Source organism: Nansenia antarctica, assembly GCF_963989245.1.
Source record: "Nansenia antarctica genome assembly, chromosome: 5".
In the NCBI taxonomy this organism is placed as follows: domain Eukaryota; kingdom Metazoa; phylum Chordata; class Actinopteri; order Argentiniformes; family Microstomatidae; genus Nansenia; species Nansenia antarctica.
The window spans coordinates 63,317,479-63,343,675 of record NC_137690.1 but is presented as its reverse complement, the minus strand read 5'-3'; the positions used below and the strand labels follow the sequence as shown (position 1 = coordinate 63,343,675).

General features: G+C 47.0%; 1 protein-coding gene across 1 annotated transcript; it reads left to right on the top strand.

Moving 5' to 3' along the window:
• Positions 1–1,351: 1,351 nt before the first annotated feature.
• Positions 1,352–25,215, top strand: LOC308158625 (Krueppel-like factor 7; the record flags this gene model as incomplete). The annotated part of the gene is made up of 4 exons (XM_080532288.1): positions 1,352–1,453; positions 19,177–19,801; positions 23,211–23,334; positions 25,164–25,215. The coding sequence occupies 4 exons, from the start codon at positions 1,352–1,354 to the stop codon at positions 25,213–25,215; spliced, it is 903 nt and encodes a 300-aa protein (XP_080388414.1).
• Positions 25,216–26,197: the final 982 nt, after the last annotated feature.

The window sequence follows — 26,197 nt, the reverse complement described above, 5'->3', positions numbered from 1 at the left end:
AGGGAGGAGAGGGGATGGAGACAGGGAGTGAGAGCTGAACGTGTCAAATGGATAAATGTCAGTGGGTGCTTCATCAGCTCTCCGCCTGCTCTTCCTCCCCAAATGCCATGTGTAAATCGCATATCCAGGGCCGCCAGCCAGCGTCCAAGACCACAGTAATGAGATTACAGTGCTGTATACCACTTTGTGTGTGTGTGTGTGTGTGTGTGTGTGTGTGTGTGTGTGTGTGTGTGTGTGTGTGTGTGCGTGTGTGTGTGTGTGTGTGTGTGTGTGTGTGTGTGTGTGTGTGTGTGAATGAGTTCCACAAAACCAACAAATAAGTTACTTTTACTCATTTAGTCACTAATAAAATGGATGGGATTACACGACTGTGTTGCTACCTCATCCCACAAATGCCAGTGTTTGGGGTACATTGAAGAGTCCATTTTCTACACAGGTTCTCCCTTCATTAGAATTAGATGGACTAAATTCCTGCATTTAGAAATGTAAAAAAAAACTAAACACTAACGAGCTACAGTAGTGTCAACAGATAGGTAGACGTTTGTGTCACAAACTGTCACAAAATAACTGCAATACTATGGGCCCTGCGGAAATGGCTTTAAATGTTGTCAATAGCCTTGTTTGGACATTATAGCCTACAGTACTGCAATGTTCATGCATCTTTGCTACTTTAGTCACAGGGTCCATATAGAATATGAAGTCATGAAGTTCACGACGTGGAGCCTTGTTTACACTCTGCCTTCTTCCTTCAAACTGGCCGAGTAGTTCTGTTTCCAAATCTATATAGCCTCCCATAAATAGCTCACCTTTCAAGCCCATATATGGCTTGAGTGACAGCGAGAGAGACCCTATCCTGGCCCAGCGTTTTGAATAGCTCATCCTCTCTACATAATTTTAGCGCCGCTCTAATCGGTCTTCACTAGTAACGTCAATCCCATTTACCTTTTATGGTCAGGCACGAAGTTTGATTGACACCTAATTCACGCCTCCTCATTTGCCTGTCTCCTCCCCCTTTGGCTCGCGATCAGCGTACTCCAGTTCTGTCCGACTGTTTGCCTGCTGAAGCGGAGCACGGGGGGAAAGCATCGTGGGGATGAGCAAGGTTACAACCTGGCATTTACGGATACACATGGAGTCTCCATCACAGCAAGTTCCCATCTCACATCAAGTCTAGACACGCTCGTACAAAGAGTGAAACTCTCTTTCACTCTTTCTGATCTTTTTTTTATGCATATGTGAATATTCTCAAATGCCAAATGGACATGGATCTAGACATTTGATATAGCAAAACAGGAATCCTTTTTTTTCTTGAAACGGTCTTCTTTTCTGAAATCTATAAACAGCCATCAACATGGACGTTTTAGCGAACCATAGTATTTTTCAGGAACTCCAGCTTGTGCATGACACCGGCTACTTCTCTGCGATGCCCTCGCTGGAGGAGAACTGGCAGCAGGTGATTACCTTTAAATCGTTAATGTAACTGTTTGTAATTGCTTGTGGTTGGCGTCAACTTTTCCTTACAGCCTCTCATCCCGATTTCATGGAGTTTATTAATATGTGTCTCATTACAATAAAAAAAAAATCTCCCTGTTTTTGACAGGTAGGCAAAACGGTCATAAGGTAGTGTTTTTACAATATTGTCCTAATTTAGCATAATTGCGTTTATTAATATCATGCGATAATATCATACTATCACCTGATGTTTGAGCGGAGGTTGGTTGTTATTCCATAGTGGCTATATATTTAGAGTACGCATGGTCTAAACTGTCAATTAGGGAGAGTGGACGTAATATTAGGCAGAAAAGATGTAGATCTGAATAATGAAAACAGTTCCTTAAATAATACATTTGCTTCCGTCTGATTTACTTAGTGTTTTGAAACAGAGGTGCCCTATTCTTATGCATATGAGGATGCTGTCAGAGATAAGGAAGTGTCCTTTTAACATGTTGTGGAAATGGAAGGGATTACAACAGTCAAGCACCCTCAGTGATATGGACCATAAGTCAAACCTCTGGGCTTTCAGTTCTACATTGTGTCAGCGTTTTTTATTTGCACAAGCTCATTCGTGAAATGTGAATCATGCCGGCGGTCAGGGAGAGCCAAATTGTATCCACATGGCGAGATGCGCCTCGCACCCTGCAGCCGCTTTTTTAAAGACCGGTTTGCCGGGAAATCAGCATAATGGTTCACTAGCTGTACAAGACTGAATACTTTTTGTGTGTGTGTGTGTGTGTGTGTGTGTGTGTGTGTGTGTGTGTGTGTGTGTGTGCGTGTGTGTGTGTGTGTGTGTGTATTCATGCAAATACGATAGGAGCATTGTCAGAAACCTTGCTGATTTCATGTGCTGAGCGCAAATGGATAAGCACGCACGCGGTTACTCCTGCCGCATCCTGTAGTCTACACTTGCACCTGCCTGGTCGCTCTGGTGATGCTTTTTCAACAGCAGCACCAACTGACCCGCAGGCAAAAGCAGCCCATCGAAATGTGATGTTAGTCGGTTCCTTGTGCAAGAGATGCTAGGGAGCATCTTAAACAAACAGTGACAATTTGCCAATTAGGGCAAGTTCCAGTCATTGCCAGTGGAATGGAGGTAGTTTGGAACTATACACTCACCTTTTCTGTAACCCTGCCTGAGACCTGAACACTTGCCCAACACAGGTGGTCACTAATGTGATCATAGATCATCTCCTGGGGGTAGGCTGTTCTGCCCACCTGCTGTGGCCAGGGACATGAAACTGGCGTTCTCCATCACAAATGAGAAAATACTGCCTGTAGAACCCCATAAAAGCTTGAAGGGTAGATCTGATTGTGGGAACAGTGCCGTCTCCACGCTTTGACACATGATGTCGATTTGATGCTTTTACCGAGCCTGATGCTGTGATAGGAACCCTTGGTCTTAAATGGCACCCTGTGTTACGCGTGACAAGACTGATCGTTGTGTTCCCCCAGTGTGTCTATGAGTCATGAATCAGATGGTTATAGGAGGTGAGGGGGATGGGGTTTGGGGCTCCATAGCTGGTAGACATGGTGACTGAATGACTGACTGTCTGGACGAGAATTTGGGTTGTGTTGCTGCGCCCATCCTGTCCTGTTGGTGGACATACTATAGACCACAACATTTGAACCCTCATTACGTAGCTCCCATACCTGTGTGGTAACACTGTCATTGCTGTAGTAACAACATTGTCTTTTTTTTTTTTTACAATATAATACCACCTGCGTAATAATAACACATGTTGAATCAACTCTGGCTACTATGCAATTAATCAAACTAATGACGAAGGTACAATATTGATAAAATGGTATACTCTACTAGGGTACAGTTATTACACCGATATACAGTGTAGGTAAAGAGGTCATTTAACGTATGACCCTGTAGGTCGATAGATAGCACACACACACCACAAGAGCCGGCAGGCAATGACATGCAGAGACACACTCTGCTCTGTCCGTCAGGTTTCACACACCCTGTGTGAATCACACGCCCCACCAGCAGCAACACCTGCCAAGCAACCAGGCGAAAGGTCGATCTACCGTGTACATACTGCGTTTCTAAAAAAAATGACATATTATCAATATAGAATGACCGAAACAGGGGGGCGTGTGTGTGTGTGTGTGTGTGTGTGCGTGTGTGTGTGTGTGCAGATCTCCAGCAGCCTGCCAGCCAGCGGTGATGGCTGGGAGGAGGACAGTGAGGTGGAGGGAAGTGCCGAGCGTGCACATTCTCTACTGCAGGGTTTCACATTTCACAGTCCACTGAACTCAGGCTTAGGGATCCCCACAGAGGAGCAGAAGCAGAAGAAGATGAAGGAAGAAGAAGGAGAAGACGAGAGAGAGAGAGAGCACACATGGAACATTTTATTTGGACCTCCTCGGTCGGGGGTATATTTGCCCACAGAGTATCTCCCGTGCGCCTTGTTAATGGTGACCCCCAGTTGTAGCCAGCTGGCTGTGTGAGTCAGGCAGCGGAGGATCCTGTACCGAAGGCCTCTCCAGCGTGAACGCGCTCTCCCATCACTGTAGGCCACGGCTGCCGGAGAGTGGGTGTTATGTAATCCTCTGTAGGGCGGCCACAGCTGCTTTCTCACACAGAGCAACCAGACTGGGACGGGGATGGGGACGGGGGGGCCGGGGGGCTGAGCCAGGCAACCGTTCCTCCTCCCACTCCCATGGCCTCAGATCTCTGCGCATATGGGAGGAACAGCACACCCTATGGATATTTCATGATGAAACAGCAGCAGCAGCACTGTGGCGGTTGTATAAGAGGAGGATGTGCCCCCGCTGCTGCCTCCTGTCTGGGTTAGTTATTATGAGGACGTGCTCGCTGAGATTAGGAAGTGATTCTGGTCTGTCCAACGGGCTCCAGTGTGTAATGAATGGGCGGGGGGGGCGGGGGGTGGAAGAGCAGACTATGTCTGAGGCTGCCACCACTACCAAGTATCGAGAGGGTCTCTTTTTTCTTTTTTTTTACTTAACAGTTCTGCTCTGATGCCTCTCATATTGTCCAACATCAGCGTGCCATTCCCTGTATTGTGTACTTATTACTTAGGATATAATTGCGATGGCTTTGTAATCTTCTGGTTTTCTTTTCAAAGGAGGCCGATGGAGAAGCTTAATAAACAGCGTAGTCATGCCTCCGGTGGTGGCACACCGTTTGTGAAAGGGAGCTTTATGTTGTACACATAAAGCACGAATGGATGCCTTAATGCTCGGAAGTCATTGGTTAGTTAGAAAAGAGCCAATTCTTAGGGCACAGAACGCAAGAGGAAATAGCAAATACCAGTGTAATGTGTTACACTGAAGAGAGAGAAGCTGCTGGGATTATACAAACCTGCATTATACAAACCTGCTGCAATAAAAGACAGGAAATAATGATTTGTGGGTATTGGCGTATCGCCTTTTCGAACTATACCATAGCTAAATCTAACCTTTCCTATTTCACTTGCACTTTTGCACTTCAATGACACTCGTTTAATCATTGTACATGCGTGCGATGAGTTTCAGACTGACCCCCCTGACCCGGAGACATCGTTTTTTGTCATCAGACTAGAAAGCACTCTGCTGCTCCGAGAGGTGAAGTCATCATTCAGATAGTAGGGAGGTGATTGCCAGTGATGGGTGGCGCTTTGAAAGGGGTGATGAAAAGGTGAAGTGTTGATGAAGGAGAGGACGGGAGACGAGGCATTCATTTGTTTGCCTCCTCCTCGGGACCATCAGCACCCACTTGGAGGGAAGAGGAGGAGGAGGAGGAGGAGGAGGAGGAGGAAGGGGGAGGGAGAGGGAGCGGGGCGAACAAGCACATCTTTATGTATGGGCTCTGTCATCTTCGCAGTCGCCGAGCGGCTCTGGCATCCAGGGATTTGATTAACAGTAGAGAGAAGAGCCAGTCATTTTTCTCACACCAGCACACATGGCTTGGCAATGACTTTCACATCATTTGAGTAGAAATGGGAAGCTGTTATAGTGCTTTACAATGATCCGACATGCCTCGCTGCAATTCATCCTGGCAATCACAGAGACAACCCTCAGATATGTGACAGCTGCTGGTGAAAGGGGTCACAAGTCGGCAGCCGATTTAATGTTCGGACTTTTATTTTGAAAAATGTAAATACATTTCAGCGTTGTTGAAAATCAATGACACAATCGCTGGTCAACTAACACAGCTTGTTTTGAGAGCCTGCTAACAATGTAAAGTAGTGTTTTAGTTAACTAGGTAGCAGTGGGGATTACCCCCCCCGAATTCATTGCATTGCAATATTTTGGCTTGACTAGCGAGTGTGTGTTGTGGGGTGTGTTGTAAGCTGCGTTCGTAAATTCGTCAAACTGATCAGCACTCATGGAATGCCTCTTGTCCAATCGAATTACTTGGTCCCTTTATGACGTTGAACCCAGTGTGCGCTCCGGCACTTTCAGAGTGAATTTACGAACGCAGCCATATTTCTGTGTTTCAACATAAAATTCGGAACATTTTGATGGGTTGCCGACTTGTTCCCCCTTTCACCAGACCGTGTCACATATTTCTAGTAATTCTAGTCAAGTTTTGGATATTCTACCCTTCCCCCTCTGCTCTCTATCTTACTCTCTCTTACTCTCTTTCTTTCTTTCTTTCTTTCTTTCTGTGAGTAGGTTCACCAGGGAATAAATAAATGGTGTTCTGGGATTCCCAAGGAGAGAGGCAAACGTTAATCTCATTTTATGAAAGTCCTCCAAAAGAGCTCCTATTCCAAAGGTCAATTATAAATGTACCGTCAAATAATTGTTCATCCATGTGTATGATTTCTCTTTTAAAAAGAAAAGAGGAAAAACCTGTCTCAAAAGGTTAACCTTTGAACTTACTCACTCACACATATAACATTCACAGGGTGTCTGACTCGCCTGCGTGTCATTGATTGTGTGTGTGACACTAAATAGACCAAGTTATCTGGCAACACCTGTTGCTAGGCAGCAACACTGAGCACGAGGCAGGCTTTAGCTCATTTGTTTGTTTAGTTGTCAGTCTGGAAGGATAATCCTACCCCTGGGACACCCAGGACCAGAGAATCATCCATGCCTTGAGCCTGTGGGGCTTTTCTCAATGAGGGACTGAGAGAAAAGAGTCTCTGAACAGGGGCCTTGGAAGGAGAGACAAGGGCAATTTGCTCTGTGTAAACACTGAAGGTTGTCGTTGTCATCCCCGCGCTCATCAATCACAGCCCAAAGAGCTTCAACGATGACAGCAGCAAGGACACATGGGTCCCTAAAAAGGGAGATACGTAAACCACGACTGTCAACGGTGAAGATCCCAAAAGAATTAGCAATGCTCGGGTTTGTTTGCCTGCTATAGAACGACACATCGTTAGAAATGCAGTGGCCAAGGTCCAGGACACGCACGCAGAAGCTGTGCCAGTCAAGTGTTAGAACATTGCGCTGTAGGAATGTCACAAGCAAGTGCTGTTGGGTATTTATGACATTCATCACAGGTTTGTTATAAGGCACTGAAAGCGTTGGGAGGACCATTGTGGTGCTTTTGAGTTGCCCAAACATTTCCTGTCTCCTTTCACATAATGCTACAAGGCTCCATAGAGAAATACAGTGTTGCAATGTGTGTGTGTGTGTGTGTGTGTGTGTGTGTGTGTGTGTGCGTGTGTGTGCGTGTGTGTGTGTGTGTGCGCGTGTGCGCGTGTGTGCGTGTGCGCCCGCCCTCAGCTGTGTGGCACAATATGCAAACCCAGCCGTATTTCCATATGCTCTGAGTAATCGTTTCCGTCGTTCCAACACAACCTGGCTGCTCTCCAGTCAGGCAGTGTGTCAGGACCTCGGTGTAATGTCCCCCCGGTCTCCCTCCTCCCCGCTGTCTCTCACTCAGCTCTGGTTGCTGCCTCGCCTGGACCCATCAACTGTAGGAGCACAGCCCTGGCCCAGTCGGCTGTAGATGAGGGAGATGGCTGGCTAGAGTGACTGGCTAGAGTAGTTCCTAGGGTGGGCCATTCCTCATGGTCATTCCTCACCTTCCATTTGTACTGTTTTATGTTGCACTGTTGGTTTATTCTGCAGTACTAATACAAGTATTGTATTTGTTTTTGGCTGTGACCTTGTTGGTCTAATTTCGTGCGACCTTAATCTGTCTTCACAGTGGAGGAGGGCCCTATGTGTACTGTAAGTGTCTGAGAGGCAACATCCCTCCCCTGACCTACTACATTCATTCGGCCTATTGCCCTAGATAGCCTCTACACATTTAGTTGTAAAATGATGCTAATTAATTACCCAGTCACCAATGGCTTTGGTCTAACATTGGGCGCCTCTGTTTCAACAGGAGAAGCTATTTGGGTCGCTAGCTATTTTCGTCTGTGATGTTGCCGGGAATACCTGGGGGAACAGCCTCTGTTTTATAAGAGAGCCCATCAATAATGTTTGAGTGTGTGTGTGTGTGTGTGTTTGTGTGTGTGCATGTGTCTGTGTCTGTGTGCGCGCGCGCGCCTCTCTGAACGTGAGTGTATGCGCTTGTATTTGGAAGATATTTCTCTGAAAGCTGGCTGTGCCCACTCTCTCTCCGCGAGGTTCAGTGGAGCAGGTCGCATGTGTGCACTTAAATCGCAGCTTGTCTGAATTATTTAGGCTTGAACTGCTGCAACCAGCAAGCCAGCAGCCAGGCAGCCAGAGGCTGCGGGTGGGTATTTTTCTTCAAAACATCCCACCCCACCCCCCCCCTGCTCAGGCAACCGCAGTCCCATGGTCAATTATGAGCGCTATTCATTCTAACGCTCCCTAAAGCACATGTGACTGATCGCCCAGCAAAGTGAATGGCATGGCACTCAGTAAGTGGTGTAGGAACTTCGGGGAATACTGGCCCAGATCTCTCGCTTGTAGTGGAGCACACCAGGTGTTTATGGAGGCCAGGTGAGACCGGGTCATGTTTACAACCTCTCCTGTGCTGCTGGTGCTGATCGATGCGCTAACCTCTGAGACCCTGGAAACCACCTGAAGAAATAGGTGGTCGTGTAGGACACACAAGAAACAATGTACGACCAGAGATGCCATGAGCCGAGAGTGCCTTTGCAAACATTTCTCTGAGCAGAGTTGCTGACTTGTGGTTTAGAGTGGTTGGGGGGGGTTTCTCTTTTTCTAACCCATTGTGTGAATGGTTAGATGGACTAGACTCCTGAGGGTTTCAACAGCGCATTTTCTTCATAATCTTTGCACCAAATCCCTCTGATTGGGAGGTGTTTCTCCCACCCTAACACAATCATACAAAACAGAGGCATCATGATGAGTACAATTAATCATGACAGGCGGATTAGGGGTCTTTCTCTCACTTTTTGATTCAGGCTCTTGTTTAGACAGCCTAAAGAACAAACACATGACCCGGGGGTTGAGAGAAGAGGGTCTGTGTTTATATTATCAGAGTATAATAGTCATGCCTCCATATCATAGGCAGACAGCCTTTCCCCATATGGTGATAAACATCATTGAAAACCCTGGGGCTGGCTGGCGTGTTTTATATTATCACACGTACACACCACCCCCCCCACGCGCACACACACAAACACACACACATCCATCCATACATACATACATACACACACACACACACACACACATGCACACACTTGAACACAAGTGAAAGGGTGAATAGCTAAATGACAAAGGTTCAATAGTGTCTCCATCTCCACTGAAGAGGGTTTAATTATAGGGATGAAATTGGGGTTAAAAGTGCTTGCACTCTGCTACAGCTTTTGCTGAGGAGCCAAACCTGGGGCTGCGGGGTGAGTGGGTTCAGCCCTGTGTGCTTCCACAGACCAATCACACAGAAACCAAACAGACACCCTCGCTGCTGTGTGTGTGTGTGTGTGTGTGTGTGTGTGTGTTTATTATTATATTATATACACACGTATATCCTGGAGGAGAGCCCGCTGCCACAGCAATGAGACGTCTTTCAATATTTAAGCAGCTTGGGCTAATCTGTGTTCCTCAGGTTTGTTTTGAAAGCATTCCTGCATGAATAAGGACTGGGGAATGACAGGGCTCCTCCTCCTCCTGCTGCTGCTGCTGCTGCTGCTGCTGCTGCCTTCTCCATCCTCAGCCAAACCTGGGAGCGTGAGAGGAGACCTTCATGACTCCACCTGACCCCCTGACCCTGAGCTCAACCCTGGCCGTGACCTCCTGATGACCTCACACGGGGCATATGCTGTAATCAGTGGCAGAATCCCATGACTGGCTGTGAAATACCGTTGCACAACACCCTTTACTGCGAACACAGCGGATGTGGAAAAAGGACATAGGCAGGCACGCACACACACACACACACACACACACACACACACACACACACACACACACACACACACACATACACACCTAACCTGCCTGACCATGGAAAAGTATGTACATAATCATGGAGAAAGCATCCCTTACTGGGTCTTATCTCTTAGCAGACTCGGTGCCACAGTTGCACACTTCTCCACAGTGGACGTGACTTGGGTTCCTATTCCGTGAGCCCTTTGAGTGGCACTGTATGAAGAGGAAACAGAGTTGTTCCGGTTGGCTGTTCCCTTTATCTTTCCCCACTCCTCTGCCTTTTTTTGCCTCCCTCTCTCTCCCTCTCTCTCGCTGCTCTTTTGTCTCCCCGCCTGTTTCCAGCCGAGCCCCATTCTCCGGCCCTGTCATTGTGCGCAGTAATGAAGATTAGCCAGCCGGTGGCACACAATGGGGTCTCCACATCCGCCATGCAGGCTCCCCAAATCCTACGACAAGCTGTTAACCCCTGTGTAAAACGCCTGTCGCCGCCCAAACCCCCCAAACCCCCCACCCTCGCCATGAGCGTGTGTAGGGGGGCACTAATACCCTCCGACTGGTTGAATGGAAATGGCTGTATCCTGATTAGATTAGCCTGGTTTTGGCAGCTAAGGGGGGGGGGGGGGGCTTGGCGACTCATACACCGATAAACAGCAGCTCACCCAAATCCAGTTAAAGAGAGACAGGGATCCCCTCCCCAGCCTGCTCACTGCTGCTCCAGTCCCTAGGATTATCCCCCCATGCGTCACTCATCTCCTCTTTACCCCTTTACTCCTCTTCACTCCTCTCCTCTTTACTCCTCTCCTGTTTCCTTCACTCCTCTCCTCTTTCCTCCTCTCCTCTCCTAAAAGCCATAATCTATGACAGAGCAGTCTAACATTCTGACATTCCGATTTGTTTTAAATCAGCACAATATCATAACACAGGGTATTGAATGTAGATAGAGAATCTCTGTTCCAAAATAGCATATATCAGTGAGGGTTCTAATCCCTGCTGTTTCTATTGGTATTGAATTATCGTGTAACTCTGCCATGGGATTGTTGCAGTCTGTGCACAAGGTCTGTCTGCAGGCAGGCAGGCTGGAATTGGCTGCCATCCTGGATCATTGGTGAAGAGGGATTTGAGGTGGCTTACGCCGGTGTTGCTGAAGGAAAGCAATGGGAAATGTCTTTCTGCTCCATTTAACAGAGGTCTCCAGGTCGGGTGCCTCTACTCTGCACTTTGTGAGTGTGTGTCTTTCCCGGGATGAAAGACGCTTTGTAGTCCCTCACCTCTTAGACTGATTGCCACTGTGTTTGTCGAAGTATGTATGTGTGTTTGTGTGTGTGTGTGCGCTTCAGACTAGAGATGGGGATTAGACTCTTGCCCTCCAAGGTTTCCCTGAAACCAGGTGATTTATCTAAATTTCTCCTCTGTGGCCCACAAAGCTGACTGAGCCTTGGCCAAACGTACCATTTGTGTGTTCAACAAAACGCTCTTTAGATTCGGGCCTAATGTGACATAAATGTTGTTGCGTATACTTTTCTGTGCGTGGAGGCTGTTGACTTTCTATCTAGTAAACCTGGTTGGCAGTTTGGTTGGTTGAACAGGCCTCTACTCTATATTTTCCCCTTTATCAGTTGAAACCCCCCTTTACGAAAACTGCCTTGAGGAGCTGAGTTGACGACTTTGAAGGAGGGGGGGTTCTTAACAGGTTAGATTACATTGTGAGCATAATGTTGTCTGATAAGCCTGTGTGTGTGTGTAATTAAGCCAATGCTGTGCTCTGTTATCTGGTGGTGGAAGGTATGTGTGCAAGTGTTACTGGGAAAACACCGGCCCATTAGTCGGTGAGTAAACGACTTTCTCCTCAGCCTGTAACACTATCACGTACGATCTGTGGAAGATGCCACTGCTGAGTCTGTCTCTCTCGCTCTCTCTCTCTCTCTCTCTCTCTCTCTCTCTCTCTCTCTCTCTCTCTCTCTCACCTCTCTCGTACCGCCTCACTGCACCAGTCTCTCTGCACTGCTTCAGGAGTGTCGAGAAGCACATTCGATCTCCTCTCTCCGAGCTTACCTCTATGCCACGCGTGTGTGAAAATAGAGGGGAGGGGCGGGGGGGGGGGGGGGGGGAGTCTGAGAGTTCTGTTATTCAGATCACTATTGAGGAAAAATCGAAAATGGAATAATATCTTCCTTCCCTGCAGCCGGTTTCTGCCTGCCAGTGCCTGAGATCCCCTGAGCTCTGGAGCTCTCAAAGCTCCTTAGATCTGTGTCTGGCTGAGATAGCGCTCTGTGCAGGTGCAGGCAGGAGAGGGGTGGGTGGGGGGGGGGGGGGTCTAAGTATTGCTCAGTGAAGCCATAAATTACCCTCTCTGTGGGCCGTGAGGGCCACTGCTGATGAAATCACGCACAGCCAAATCATATCCCATCGATTAGGTGTGCACACACACTATACACACACACACACACACTCGCACACACACACACACACACACACACACACACACACACACACACACACGCACACACTCGCACAGAGGCAGACGGCTAGAGGCAAGTTGCTGCTGGCCACTGGTCATTTGGGCGTCACCTCAGAGTGATGGGCCGGCTCTCACCAGATCAATGTCTGGCCGGTACGGAGGACAGTCCAATAGCACACCACAGTGCAATAATAGTCCGACACACACACAGTACGGGACAACCGCCTTCCATATTGAGCGTGTAGACAAGGGTGTGTACAATTAGATCAGCACTTAGTGGGCACATTCTAATTTAGTGCTGAATCTTAACGACTATTAGAGATCATGTAAATTAACTTAAACGCCCCGTGTACTCGAAGCATACTCCTCTCCGCCTCCCTCCTTTGCCGTGCTTGAAACATGCAACTCTCTTACATTCTAACACGTATTTCGCCTCACCAATTAGCAACACAAGTCTTAAAAAAGAATGAAAAAAAAACGTCAATAGACAGGCCCAGGCGTATGACCTGATAAACGAGCCCGCTTTGAGTTCTTGGATCTGGTGTGGAACGTAGCACCACTGCCAACGGTCTGGAGTCAGAAGAAATAGGATTAAATCATCGGGACATTTAACGTCCTAGCGGCAGCCATAACAGGGCCCATATCCACCTCATCACTTTAACAGCTGCTGGTGTGATGGCCTTCTGTTGAGGGTCTATGGGCCCTTTTTTCCCCATGTGTATAATAACCCCAATCTCCATGAGCGGATCGAGCAGATTTAGCTTATAGCAGAATGTGGGGGTGCAGCTAGCCCTTTGATGCTAACGGCATGCTGTGAGCCACATGAGTGTTGAGGGGGTGATGGGAGGAAAGCGTGGGTTGGCCAAGGGGGTTGTTGCTGTGCCATCTTTCCAGGCCACCCACCTGGGGGGGGGGGAGGATGCTGATGGATGGGTGGGTGGGTGGGTTGTTGTGTTGGAGTATCACTGCTGGAGAACCAGTATAGAGGGAGGAGAGTGAGGTCCCAGGTCTGAGGGTTTGCAGTGACTTGAGGCAACGTTCTGCTGTTCTCCAGGTCACCAGGATGAGACTCTGAATCTGGGTTAACTTAACATCCCCCAGTCTTGTGATTGACTGGCTGTGTTGTGCTTTGCGTATTTCACACCGAGGTATTCTAAGCTGCTCTCACTTCTGCTTGTTGCACATGACTCACTGTGTCTGTGTAATCCAGTGCCACATGTCGAGCTTAGTATTCTACAATGTGACGGGCGAAAAGGAAGGTCTTTGAGAGAGTTACCACAAATATGGTAAAATATGTGGGTTTCATCGTGTTGTGTGTGTTTTGTGGTGACTATGAAAGTGTGTGTGTGTGTGTGTGAGTGTATAAGTGTGCGTGCGTGCGTGCGTGCGTGTGTGCGTGCGTGTTTTATCTGATGCGTCTGTATGCCTATGTGTCCCCTCCTTTCTTTGTTTTGGGACTGGTCACAGTGCATGTGGACAGGTCAGTGGTGTTTGTGAACGCTCCGCCCAGCTCTTTGTTTTCCAGTCTTAACGCCGTGGCTGGGACTAGCAGGCCAGCAGCTCTGCCCGAAGGCTTTGTTATGATAACAGCAGTGGGCAAAATGTCATACCCTGGCTCTTTTGTTTGCCAAACACTACGACACTGACAGGTTTAGGCCTGTCTAGACCCACTGGCTTCGGGTACGTCATTGCACAGTAACACAGCACGCCTGGGTCACGATGGGGAACGTAACTTTTTAGGGACCTCGCTCGTGTTGGACGATGGAACGTTTCTCCTCAATGTCCCTGTCTTGAGAAAAGAGCGCTTCAGTCCTTTTAAAGAGGTTTATTCAGTCTTTGCGTTCGACCGATTTTCATGTTGACTTTTGAGATCAGCCTTTGTCCATTACACCCAAAGAGCTCTTAAGTGGGTCTCATTGTGAGACATCGGCTCCAGACTGGTTCCAGATCACTGCTTTACGTGCACACGTGCACACGCACACAGATCATATCAGGAAGATACACACGCATACACACGCAGACACACACACACACACGTACGCGCACACGCATGCACGCAGACAGACACGCACACACACGCACGCACATGGGCACACACACACACACACACACACACACACACTCACACACTCACACACACACACACACACACACACACACACACACACACTCGCACACAAAGAAAATGCTGGACAACTACCCTTCTTTTTCACAATATTCCTTTAATGTCACCACCCCAGGGGCTATGAAGAAGGAGAGTGAGCTGTGATGGGGGTGGTGTTGGTGTTGAAGGCGAGAGAGAGAGAGAGAGAGAGAGGGGGGGGGCTTGGTGAGATAAGACTGCTGTCATTTTCATTTTCACCCCCTCTCGCCTGCCCTTTCATTACTTACGCCCTCAATCACACCTTCGCTCACCTCCCCACTGTCCTACAGAGTTAAGTCCCTCAGCGCCAGGTGGCCTGACGCCGACTGACTGCCGGCCCTACTCCTCTAAGGAGGGTATGACTGAACCGCCGTGGTAGAGCCCATCCCTCCTCTTCAGGAGTTCAGGTCCTGCTGACCGTGTGTTAGTCTGCTGAGAGGATGCGGTTACGCTAAATGTCACAGGTCCAGATAGGATTTTCCACCCACTGTGAGAGAGAAGTCAGGTCCCCCACTCTCTCTCTCTCTCTCTCTCTCTCTCTCTCTCTCTCTCTCTCTCTCTCTCTCTCTCTCTCTCTCTCTCTCTCTCACTCTTGCTTTCTCTCTTTCACACTCGCTTTAGTTTTTCTCTCCCCCTTTCTGCCCCTCCTAAACCATCCATCCATCTCGCTTTCTTGACAATTTCCATCCCTTCCCCTCTCTCTCTCTCTCGGACTATCTCTCTGTCCCACACACACATTTTTCCATCATCAGCATTTTGCTGAATGAACTATTCCTTTACTAGGCTGTTTCAGCGGCTAATTAGTCATAACCTCATGAGGGTCGGAGGGAGGGAGGGAGGGAGGGAGAGATGGAGGGAGTGAGAGAGAGCGAGAGAGTAGCTTGAAAGGATTCTTGAGTACAGTATTGCATGACAGTGTAGTATCTGTGTAGTGCCTCTAAACTCAGTGACAGTGATCAGTGGCTATATTGGTAATCATTCTCGATTCAGTCCAGTGAGGATTGTCGAATTTCTGTTATCTCCTCTTCATGTTTTTAACACTTTCTTTGCATCTCTATTCAACTCTTTTGATTTAAATTGCATTTGAATGACCATCAGTCATCAATGAAACAGTAGGGCCCATGTAGATAAAAACATGTTTAATAAGTTGCCATGACTACAAGTGAAAAGACAATTTCAGACAATTTCTCAGCTTCTCTCTATCGGCAATAAGTCTCGCAGAGCTTTTAATTTCATGTCAATATGCAAATATGCAAATACAGCCACAGAAAAGAAAGAAGAAGAAGAAAAATCCCATTCCTGGGTAAAAATAAAGAAATAAATCACAATCTCTTAGCAACAGCTGAAAAAAAAAAAAAACTTAAAGCAAATTTGCAAGCACTTATTTCCAGAGAGCACGAGAGGAGGAGAGAGACAAGAGGAAGAGATACAGTAGATCGATACTTCCTGATCCTCAGGGCGGAAAAAAAACTAAGTTGGCAGCCCACTGTTACATGAAACACAACGTATGAAGTAAACGTCTTAGATGTATGCGCCTGTTTACCCTCTGCCTTAATAATGGAACTACAGTATCCGTCAGGCTCCATTCACTCTGATGAGATGATGTATCGAGAGCCCGGTGGTGTTGTTCCACACTGTTCCTGCTGTCAAAGTGGTTTAGCCCCTACATGCCAAAGACAACACACTGCTATCAGCGTCAGGCCCGCTCGCCGTTCAAACAAAATGGCTTTATCATTCGGTGCAAGAGTGCTGCCCCAGAGTAGTGTCCCTGCATGACACAGCATGTCCCTCTAAAACGCAACCCTGACAGTCTTAAGACTAATAGAGTGCTTAGGATCAGGATGTCAAATCATTTATGTTGGCGATTCCTGCCTTTTTTTTTTTTTTTGCAAATAGAGCCGAACTGTAAGGTGTAAAGACTATTTCTGAATGAGCGTGGCCCCATACCGATAGCTTCATAAATCTGCCTCCTCCCTATCTGTGCGTGGTAAAACTGGATGCATGACTTATCTGTACTCCATAAAGAGCTGTGCTGGGTGAGAGGGAGGCCTGCGTGGTTCAGGGCTCCTCTGCTCCTCACTCCAGCAGTTGTAATCAATCACTGTGTAATCAGCCATCTCGGCAGGGCTGCCAGGGCAAGAAATGTGGGCTGGTGACGCGCTGATTCGAAAAACCCGGCCTCTAAAAATATAGCAGCAGATGGGATGTGTATTGGAGTTATGCATCGCTTCTTTTTGATTTACTGATCCTGTATGTTCATGTTAATAGTATGTTCTGTATGTTGATGTTGAATAATGTGAATATTTATGTATTATATAGAAAATAATGCAATAGAAAAGTAAGGGTTATCCCGTTAAAACTTTAGATTTTGAGTTTGGAAATTCCCCTCTGCTTCACATCTGTGTACCCTGTCTTTGTTATTATCGCACTTTCAAAATAAAAGTGTACGGTAATGGAAAGTGACGGGGTGACAATATTTTCTCATATTTTTCATGAAATGAAAAATAATCGAAAGTAATTTTGATCATTATAGTTTACATTTCTGAGCAATTACATGTGCGGTAATTGTACATTGGATAGGCACTTTTTCAATGCAATATTGCAATAAATGCAATATTTACTACCAATCCACTCAGCAATACAACTTGTTGCTGGGGAGACTCTTGGTCCATGGAGAAACGTGTATCTTGCTCATGAGCCAAAAGAGCAGTGGCTTTGCCTGGACTTTAAAAATTGTGAAGTGATTTTTTGCTTGCTTTGCAGATCTTTGCCATCTCTATTAATTTAACTATCAAATGGATGAGCATGTTATGATATTAATCTGCAATTGAATATGAGGTATTTCTTACAAAAGAACAAATCATAGCTTGAATTGTAGATGTTTGCTAATGTTTCCCATTTAACTAGACCTTTTTTAAATGTAAATGTTGTCATTTCAAACTAGGACGTATTATGTGTTGATTGTTAAAATCAATAAAAATCAATTCTGTAATATTTAGTCATCTGTTTTGTCATCCCTTACCTTGACTTGCTACAGCAGTACCTATTGATTAAGGGAAATGCGTCCATGGACCTTGGACAGGATCTCACAACTAAGATGTATGACTCACTTGATCCATATTCTAGAGGTGTTGCTGAGTAGGTTGGTAGTAAATATCAAGTTTAGCCTTGGAATAATATTTGTGTACAGTCCATTATACACTCACCGAGCACTTTAGGCCCGTTAATACCAATCAATCATCGCTTGAATGCCACAGCCTATTTGAGTATTGTTGCTGACCATGTGCATCCCTTCATGGCCACAATGTACCCATGGCTACTTCCAGCATGATAATGCAAGATGTCTCAAAGCAAAAGTCATCTTAAACTGGTTTCATGAACATGACAATGAGTTCAATGTTCTTCAGTACATTCAGTCGCCATCCCAGACACCGGATCTGAATCCAATAGAGCAAGATGTCTCAAAGCAAAAGTCGTCTTAAACTGGTTTCATGAACATGACAATGAGTTCAATGTTCTTCAGTAGCCATCCCAGTCACCGGATCTGAATCCAATAGAACACCTTTGGGATGTGGTCGAAAGGGAGATTCACAGCTTGAAAGTGCACCTGGAAAATCATTGCGATGCAATCATGTCATCATGGACCAAAATCTCAATCTTGTCGGAATCGGAATCAATGCCACGAATAACTGAGGCTGTTTTGAGAGCAAAGAGAGGTATTACAGTATAGATTAGGGTATAGACCCAGTATTAGCATAGTGTTACTAACGTGTTCAGTGAGAGTAGGTGCCCTATGGAATCCAAATAGGCCATTTTGAGCTGTTTGACCACAGTAAAAAGCCATCAACATGTTGTATGACACCACTCATGGTTAAAACTCAAGTGTTGCTGAGTAGATTGGTACTAAATATCAAGCTTCCCCTGGGAAATAAACCCGTAAAAACCCAAATTATCCTTTGAGAGGAATACATGTTTATTTCCAGAGATAAGTTCAATATCATTTGTGGTTCCTTTATCCATATTTATTATTTCTAAATGTTTTCAAATTTAATTTGTGAAGAAATCCTAATTTACATACACAGAGGTAGGTGGGTGGAGTTCACACAGATCAGCTTCACAACTATCACAAGATGTTCCATAACAACCGGAAACATGCAGGCCAGTGTTATTTCCCAAACCTACTACAATATTCCTTTAATAATCATTGCTTTTTTAATGGGTTTAGAACCTAGTAGCCGACATCATAGGCTATGGTCCATGAGCCCAAAATACAGTCCAATCCACAGCTGTCCCTTTTGAATAAATTCATTGATAACTATTCCTTTCCTTGGTTGTGTCATGCCAGATTATGTCCGCCTGACTGTGTTATGCCAAGTTCAAACATCTGAAATGCCAAGTAGCCTAGGCTTGATTGGATGTGTGAGCAGCTGCTATGGAGATTGGTATGAAACACTTTTGTTTGAGTACAAAACAAACCTTACATGCTTTGAATCTTGCACAACACAAACTAGATCTAGTTGGACAGCTATCTAGATATCATATTGGGGGGAAATGCTGCATACACTGCTTATTTGCATTACAAGTGGAATACATTGTTACAAGGGCAGTGGTTTATATTCAGACCATTACCGAAACTTATAGCCCAAAGGAGTAAAGGCAATTTATCTGCCAACATGCTAGCAACGTTGATAGTGGATTGGTTTGCATGTGTTTGCTCCAGGGCGTGTGTGTATGTGTGTGTGTGTGTGTGTGTGTGTGTGTACACTATACTGAGTGTTACCCCTCTGTCTTCTCCCCTCAGACATGCCTGGAGTTGGAGCGCTACCTGCAGACGGAGCCTAAGAGGCTGTCAGAGCTCTTCGACGAGGAGCTGGAATGCCTGTTGACTCCAGCCTACCTGAAGGAGGACAGCGAAGAGGAGCTGATGGACCCCCTCCTCCCCAGCCTCCCAGAGCCCCCCAGCCCACCACCTCTCCTCTGCCCCTCTCGAAAGCACCTCTCTGCCTCCGCCGGGGGCTTGAAAGCCAAGCCTGGTGCAGGGGGGGGGAAGAGGACAGGAGGAGGCGTGCACCCTGCCCAGCTGAGTGCCGTCACCTCCCTGACGCCCCCCTCGTCCCCGGAGCTGGGCCGACACCTGGTCAAGCCCAGCCAGACTCTGACAGCCTCGGCTGACGGGACGCTCACCCTCAAACTGGTGGCCAGGAAGGTGGGCCTCAGCGCCGCCAGGTTGGTGGCGGCCCACACACTACCCCTGCCCGCACGGAACACGGGGGGGCACCGCGACGGCGAGCAGGGGGCCACGTGTGTGATCGGAGTGGGGGATATCCTCGAGAACAAAAAGAGGGTCCATCGCTGCCAGTTTAACGGCTGCAGGAAAGTTTACACCAAGAGTTCCCATCTGAAGGCACACCAAAGGACACACACAGGTGAGACTCAGACGTACTACTAATATCCACTCTGGGTAAAGTCACTATTGACTCCATAGGAAAAGTGGAGTGGAGTTCTTCAGGTTGAGACACGTTCCAGGTGTCGAGAGCTCTTTGTTAGATTTTGCTAGTAGAGCGCACCTGCCAAGCACCGGCAAGACTAATTTCCATTCATAAGCTTATGAGATATCCGTCATTCATCTATGTCTCTTACTTTTAGCTCCGGTGATGATTCATCATATCTGGCAGTCATCCCAAGTTCCGTAAGATAATAATAATGACGCCAAATTAGAGAAGAGCTACACACCTCTTCCTCTCGGAAACTAGGCACACAGTTGGGTCCCAGAGCTCAGTCTGGGCCTCCTTCTCAAGGTTGCAACAGTACTTCCTCAGCAGATTCCAGAGGGAAACGGCCATAATTCTCACTCTCTTCGATCTCAATCCAAAACCACTCAGACCGCTGTCAGGAAACTGTCTGCGGAGTGAGTAACTGCCGCATGATTGATGGATTGACCTGGATAAGCTGTGGTTTCCGAGTTTATTTTAGCCCTGCCCGACCGTTCTCGACGCTCTCTGTAAGTCTCGACGAAGACTCCCCGACCTGGGACTGAAACATGTTAATGGTCCCCATGTGACAAGACTCAAGTACTTGTAATCTCATGCTCCGTGTCAACTCCGCGGGCTCAGGGAGAGTGGTCGCTGGGACGGTTGTTTTAGTCGTGTACAGGAAGCACCAAGGTAGTCACAGACGCATGGCTAGTGAAAACAAGGACGCCACAGGCCCCAACTCATTGAGTCATTAGGAAATGATTGAGTTTAGAGATGTCGTTACTCAAATCCTCCTTTTTTCCTAATTGTTATTTCCATAAAATTACTGACAGAGAAAAGACTACGATTTAATCTGGAATTAAGCAGACTGTGGAAATGACTTGGCCCGGCAGAGCTTTTTATGAATGGAGTTTCTAATACAGATAAGGAATTGTACAATTACATTTTGGGGTCAGGGTGGGGTGTGTGTGTGTGTGTGTGTGTGTGTGTGTGTGTGTGTGTGTGTGTGTGTGTGTGTGTGTGTGTGTGTGTGTGTGTGTGTGTGTGTGTGTGTGTGTGTGTGTGTGTGTGTGTGTGTGTGTGTGTGTGTGTGTGTGTGTGTGTGTGTGTGTGTGTGTGTGTGTGTGTGTGTGTGTGTGTGTGTGTGTGTGTGTGTGTGTGTGTGTGTGTGTGTGTGTGTGTGTGTGTGTGTGTGTGTGTGTGTGTGTGTGTGTGTGTGTGTGTGTGTGTGTGTGTGTGTGTGTGTGTGTGTGTGTGTGTGTGTGTGTGTGTGTGTGTGTGTGTGTGTGTGTGTGTGTGTGTGTGTGTGTGTGTGTGTGTGTGTGTGTGTGTGTGTGTGTGTGTGTGTGTGTGTGTGTGTGTGTGTGTGTGTTACTCACCCCCTGCCTATCTGCTTCTCGGCCTCTCTCTCTCTCTCTGTCTCTCTCTGTGTGTCTCTCTCTGTGTCTCAACTAAAACAGTAAACCAGTAGGAGTAGTGCTGGCCTTTAAAGTGCTCTCCCAATGCCCCTATAATGACCTCAGAGACCATGATACCCTGGTCCATCTCAAGCTAATGGATGGAATGCAATTAAATGCAACTATGGCACCTGAAAGGCTGGATTGTGTGTGTGTGTGTGTGTGTGTGAACGGTGGAAGGGGGGGGGGGGGTTAAGTTGGTAGGAAACCGGAGCATATCATTTGAGGAGTCGGTAGCTGAGTGGTTATTTGCTGCTCTAGGCACTGGTCTCAGCCTGCATCACTGCTGCCCTCCACCACACCCCCCTCACCCCTACTGCATACATCTCTACAGTTACGGTTGCTAGGCAACTGCATCCTCCTCTACCAGCGTCAGCGGTAATTGGCTGGTGGCATGGTGTCTGCTGATGCCAGATTCAGCCAGCTGCACTGCTGCCTACTCGTGTTTCATTCCTACCCGGTTGCTAGGCGACTGAGTCAGGCATCCTTGCCTTCTGGGAATATATAATTGGCCGGTGTGAGTGCCGGCCCAAACCTGCCTCTGTGTTTTTTTTAAGGGGCTAAAGGAAAAGGGTTTGGAGAGTGGTGAAATATGGTCCAGTGTTGTGGGGGGGGGCAGGGGGGGGAGAGAGAGAGAGAGTCTCACACTTTGCACCTCTGCTGCTCAACCTTCCGCCAGGAACATGCAGTACTATCGATCGGCAAAGAATTGTAGCGGAGCACAGAACATTCCAGGTGGAAATATCAGAAGCATCATTACTGTAGCATCTCAGTTTGAGGAGACAGTCAAAAGTGTCAAATCAAGTTAAGCATGCTTTACTGTGCCAAGAGCATCCCAATTAGAAAGCACATACAGTACACACATTAGAAGAACAACAGGATTCCAGACAGAGAAATAGAACTGACATTTGCAGAAGAGCAGCAGCACGCAGGAGGGTGATCGACGTCAATATGAAATATGGGGAAATCCAGCAGCAGATGAGACTGTAAACAGACAATAAACAGAGTAAACAGATTAAAAAGTGAAGAGTTGTAAATGTAAATTAATCGTTATCCAAATTGGATTTTCTAAGCTGACGAGAGACGAATCAATCTGTGAATTCTGATTGAGCTCTTTAAGACGGACAACAGCTGACAGCTGTTGTATGAAACTTGTGTCATTAAACCATCCGTCCAAACTGAAGCAGGATTTTTAGTCATGCACATACCAAAATACCAATAAATGGATTAGTGAGCGTTAATGTGCTATCTTTCTGAAAGTGCTGCCCTACCCCAACGTATCTCCCTGTTCCATGTGGTGAATTCTGTACCAGCTGAGCGGTTTCCCTCCTATCAGGTGATCCAGGGAGGTTTCAATGGGGAAGATTATCTAGCTTTGACTGTCGGTATCATCTAGCGTCGATGGGGAGATTCGGTGTTAGATCTGGAGTTACCCGTCCATAGAGATGAATGCACCTGGGCTGGCAGACTGTGCATACAGAGTTACTTCCCATTAAGCAACAGGACTGGCCTAATGAGCAGCTCTCCTCCTTCCAGCATGGCTCCCCCTCCTTCGCCGTCTCCATCTGCCTGGACCGGTGGGAACCTCTCCACCTCCTCCAACACACACTTCCCAACCCCTAACAAACCTCAAAACATGGACTAGTTTTATCTCCAAACCAGAATGTGAAACTGAATGTAAAATGTGTTTGAATGCATGTTTTTTTTTTTGGGGGGGGGGGGGTTTACTGCTTTTGGGTGCAGTGATGATGTTCATGTAATGGCGGCACCGGTTCACCACTGAACAATGGCTGATCCGACATTGTGTGTGTGATAGGTAGGTGGATGCTTGATGAAACGATGTGTGAGCGGTAGATGAGTGCTAAACAGGTGTGTGTGTTTCTGCCCCCCCCCCTCCCTTCCAGGTGAGAAGCCCTACAAGTGCTCGTGGGAGGGCTGTGAGTGGCGATTCGCCAGGAGCGACGAGCTGACGAGGCACTACCGCAAACACACCGGCGCTAAGCCTTTCAAATGTAATCACTGTGACAGGTACGTCAAAACAAGGTCTCCCTCCCTCTCTCTCTATCTCCAAATCAAAGCCACACGAGCCCTTTCAGTGTCGTTTTTTATGACAGTGAGGTACGGGTGACACTTGAATCACTGTTTGGCTTGGCAGTGGCACTGGAGCCCGTGAACACACACTGAGATGTTGGCCAATATAGGTTCAAGTTTCAAATGTATTGTTACGTCACATTACACAAGTATAAGAGATGTATGACAGTATGACCCTGCCCAGCCATAATCACCACTACAATAAGTCACAGGCGTGGAAGACCACCCGTCAATAAGCAGCAAATGACGAACAAAGCTAGAGATCAATCCTTCATTCGGTCGATTACACTTTATTTAAAGTGCGAGTCACAAAAGTGACGACACACTTTACATGTATGAAAGAAACAGTACGGACGTTCTTTGAAACATAGAGAAGAAGCTAAACATCAAAGAGCAGGTCACAGGTAACAACAAAGGACCAGGGACAACAAGAGAAAAAACAACACAGGGTGCAATTGGGAGACAATGTGGGAGAGATGTAGCCTAGCCTGATCACTGGATATTAAAAGACATTTGTAAGGCAACTTTTCTCGGCTACCGATCACGTTAAAGACTGAAGACATAAAGCCAATGAGTAGCAGCTTTGCTGTTTTATGATATTCCTTAAGGAGTCCTATTGAGATGCGTGCCTCCCCTCTGATCCAGACACCTCAGGGACCTCATTGTTGTGTTGTCAGGAGGAGCCCATATTACCATGACAGTGTGTGTGTGTGTGTGTGTGTGTGTGTGTGTGTGTGTGTGTGTGTGTGTGTGTGTGTGAGAGTGTGAGGGAGGCAGACAGCAGAGAGGCACCAGTGTTACCTCATGTCTCAGCTGGATACTATACAGTATGTTCCAGCACACACACACACACACACACACACACACACACACACACACACACACACACACAGCCAACCCCCAATCCTGTCAGTACCCCCTGGTGGAAAGCGGGAGGGAGTAAGGGAGGAAGGGGTGGAGGATTGGGGGGCGGGGGGGTGGCAGGGACAGACCTCCAGTGTGCCAGCTGGTGTTGTGCCCCCTGGTCGTGACTCATACTACCATCTGTCTGACCAACCCTCTCTACCCCCCCCCTACCCCATCTATTCAGCCCCCCTGCCCCCAGACAGGTATGACACTGAGGCAGATGACTAGTGGCTCATCTCTGTGTGACACCCTTCCCCTCCTGTGTTTCCAGCACAGAGAGAGAGAGAGAGACACTGATTCATCCCGACGTGTTAGACAGGAACCTGTGTGCGAAGGGGAGGTTGAAGAGAGGGATCCAGTGATGTGTGGTTCATCGGAGCCGATCATTTACACATGATGACAGAAGATGCATAATAGTGCTCATCAATGCCACATATACATGTAAAACAATTCCTCCCCCTAGTTTCTAGTGATGAGGTAGTAAAAGTATCGAGCAAAAAGGTTCTACGTGACTTTCATATCTTTGCTGTATAATTTCAACCCGTGATTTTTTTTCTCTTGAACAAACCAAGCCCAATTTTTGTGTTGATGCGAATCAAATGTTGTTTTGTTGGTTTTCCAATACTGATTCAACAAATACATCTGCAGCCGTCATTTCTATTCATAACGCAGCTGCAGTCATTATGAAGATTGTTGAAAATGTTGATTATGAATTAGTCATACAGCCTTTAATTGCATTTGCATTAGAATTGCCTCAGTGCCCGAGGTAAGCAGCAACGTTTAGGCTGTTGACTAAACAAACACCTCTCTCCACCTCTCTGCCATGACAACAACTTAACAACCTCTCTGTCTGTCCACAGATGTTTCTCTCGGTCGGACCACTTGGCACTGCACATGAAGAGGCATATCTGAAGTGATGGAATCAGAGAGGTGAAGATGGACAGGGGGAGAGGGGAGAGAGTGGAGAGCTGGACGGGAAGATTTTGGGAGAGGTTGGATATCAGCCCGGAGACATGGGAGAGACAGAGCGATTGTAAGACAAGAGAACCATGGCTTTTTATGTACAGACAGACATTATGACATGTCTTATCAACATTTTGAGCAGAGCAGCTAGCTGTATATGCCTCTCCTCGAATCGTAGGAACCTGACACTGCCAGATATGACTCCAACGATATATAACACCAACTGTCCCTTGTGTTATCAAATGGACAGTAAAAGAGTTATTTGAGTAAAAGAGAAAAAGAGGCTACGACTGCAAGCAACCGATTGGACGTGGCTGCTCCGCCGACCCACCCAAACTCTAATGTCAGACATGAACCCAGGGCCTGGTTATAGACACTCGATGTGATTATAATACACAGACTATTCTGCCTCCTCTCCATGTGCGCCCCTCTTTGTCTCGTCCCCAAGTTCCACTCCAGAGCTGCGCAGCGACACTTTTGAACATTTTTTTTAAAAACCTAACCCCTGTCTCGAACTGAAAACGTCTTGAAACCCATCAAACCTTGGCTTTGACATACTATCCAAGTGTGGAACATTATGGCCATAATGCACAAGTCAAGTACAAGTAGCGAATGGCTACAGAAGCACAGACAGCAAAGGATATCCTAAATATGTGTAAAGGTTATATGTATTTTGTTTTTCTAAACCCCCCCCCCCCCCCCTCCCCACACACACCTTATTTATTTTGCTAAGAACAATTCAAAGTACGTTCTGGAACGCACTGGCCGGAAAACAGCCTCCTGAAAAACAAAGCCTTTGAAAGCTTCAAAATGCTTTGAGTGATCCAGTGGTCTTTGGTTGTGAGTGGGCCCCCATCTGGGAGTAAAGGAGTAAAGACCTTCTCGACCTCATGGGATGACTCCGTGGATGTGACTTCATAGGGCCACTACA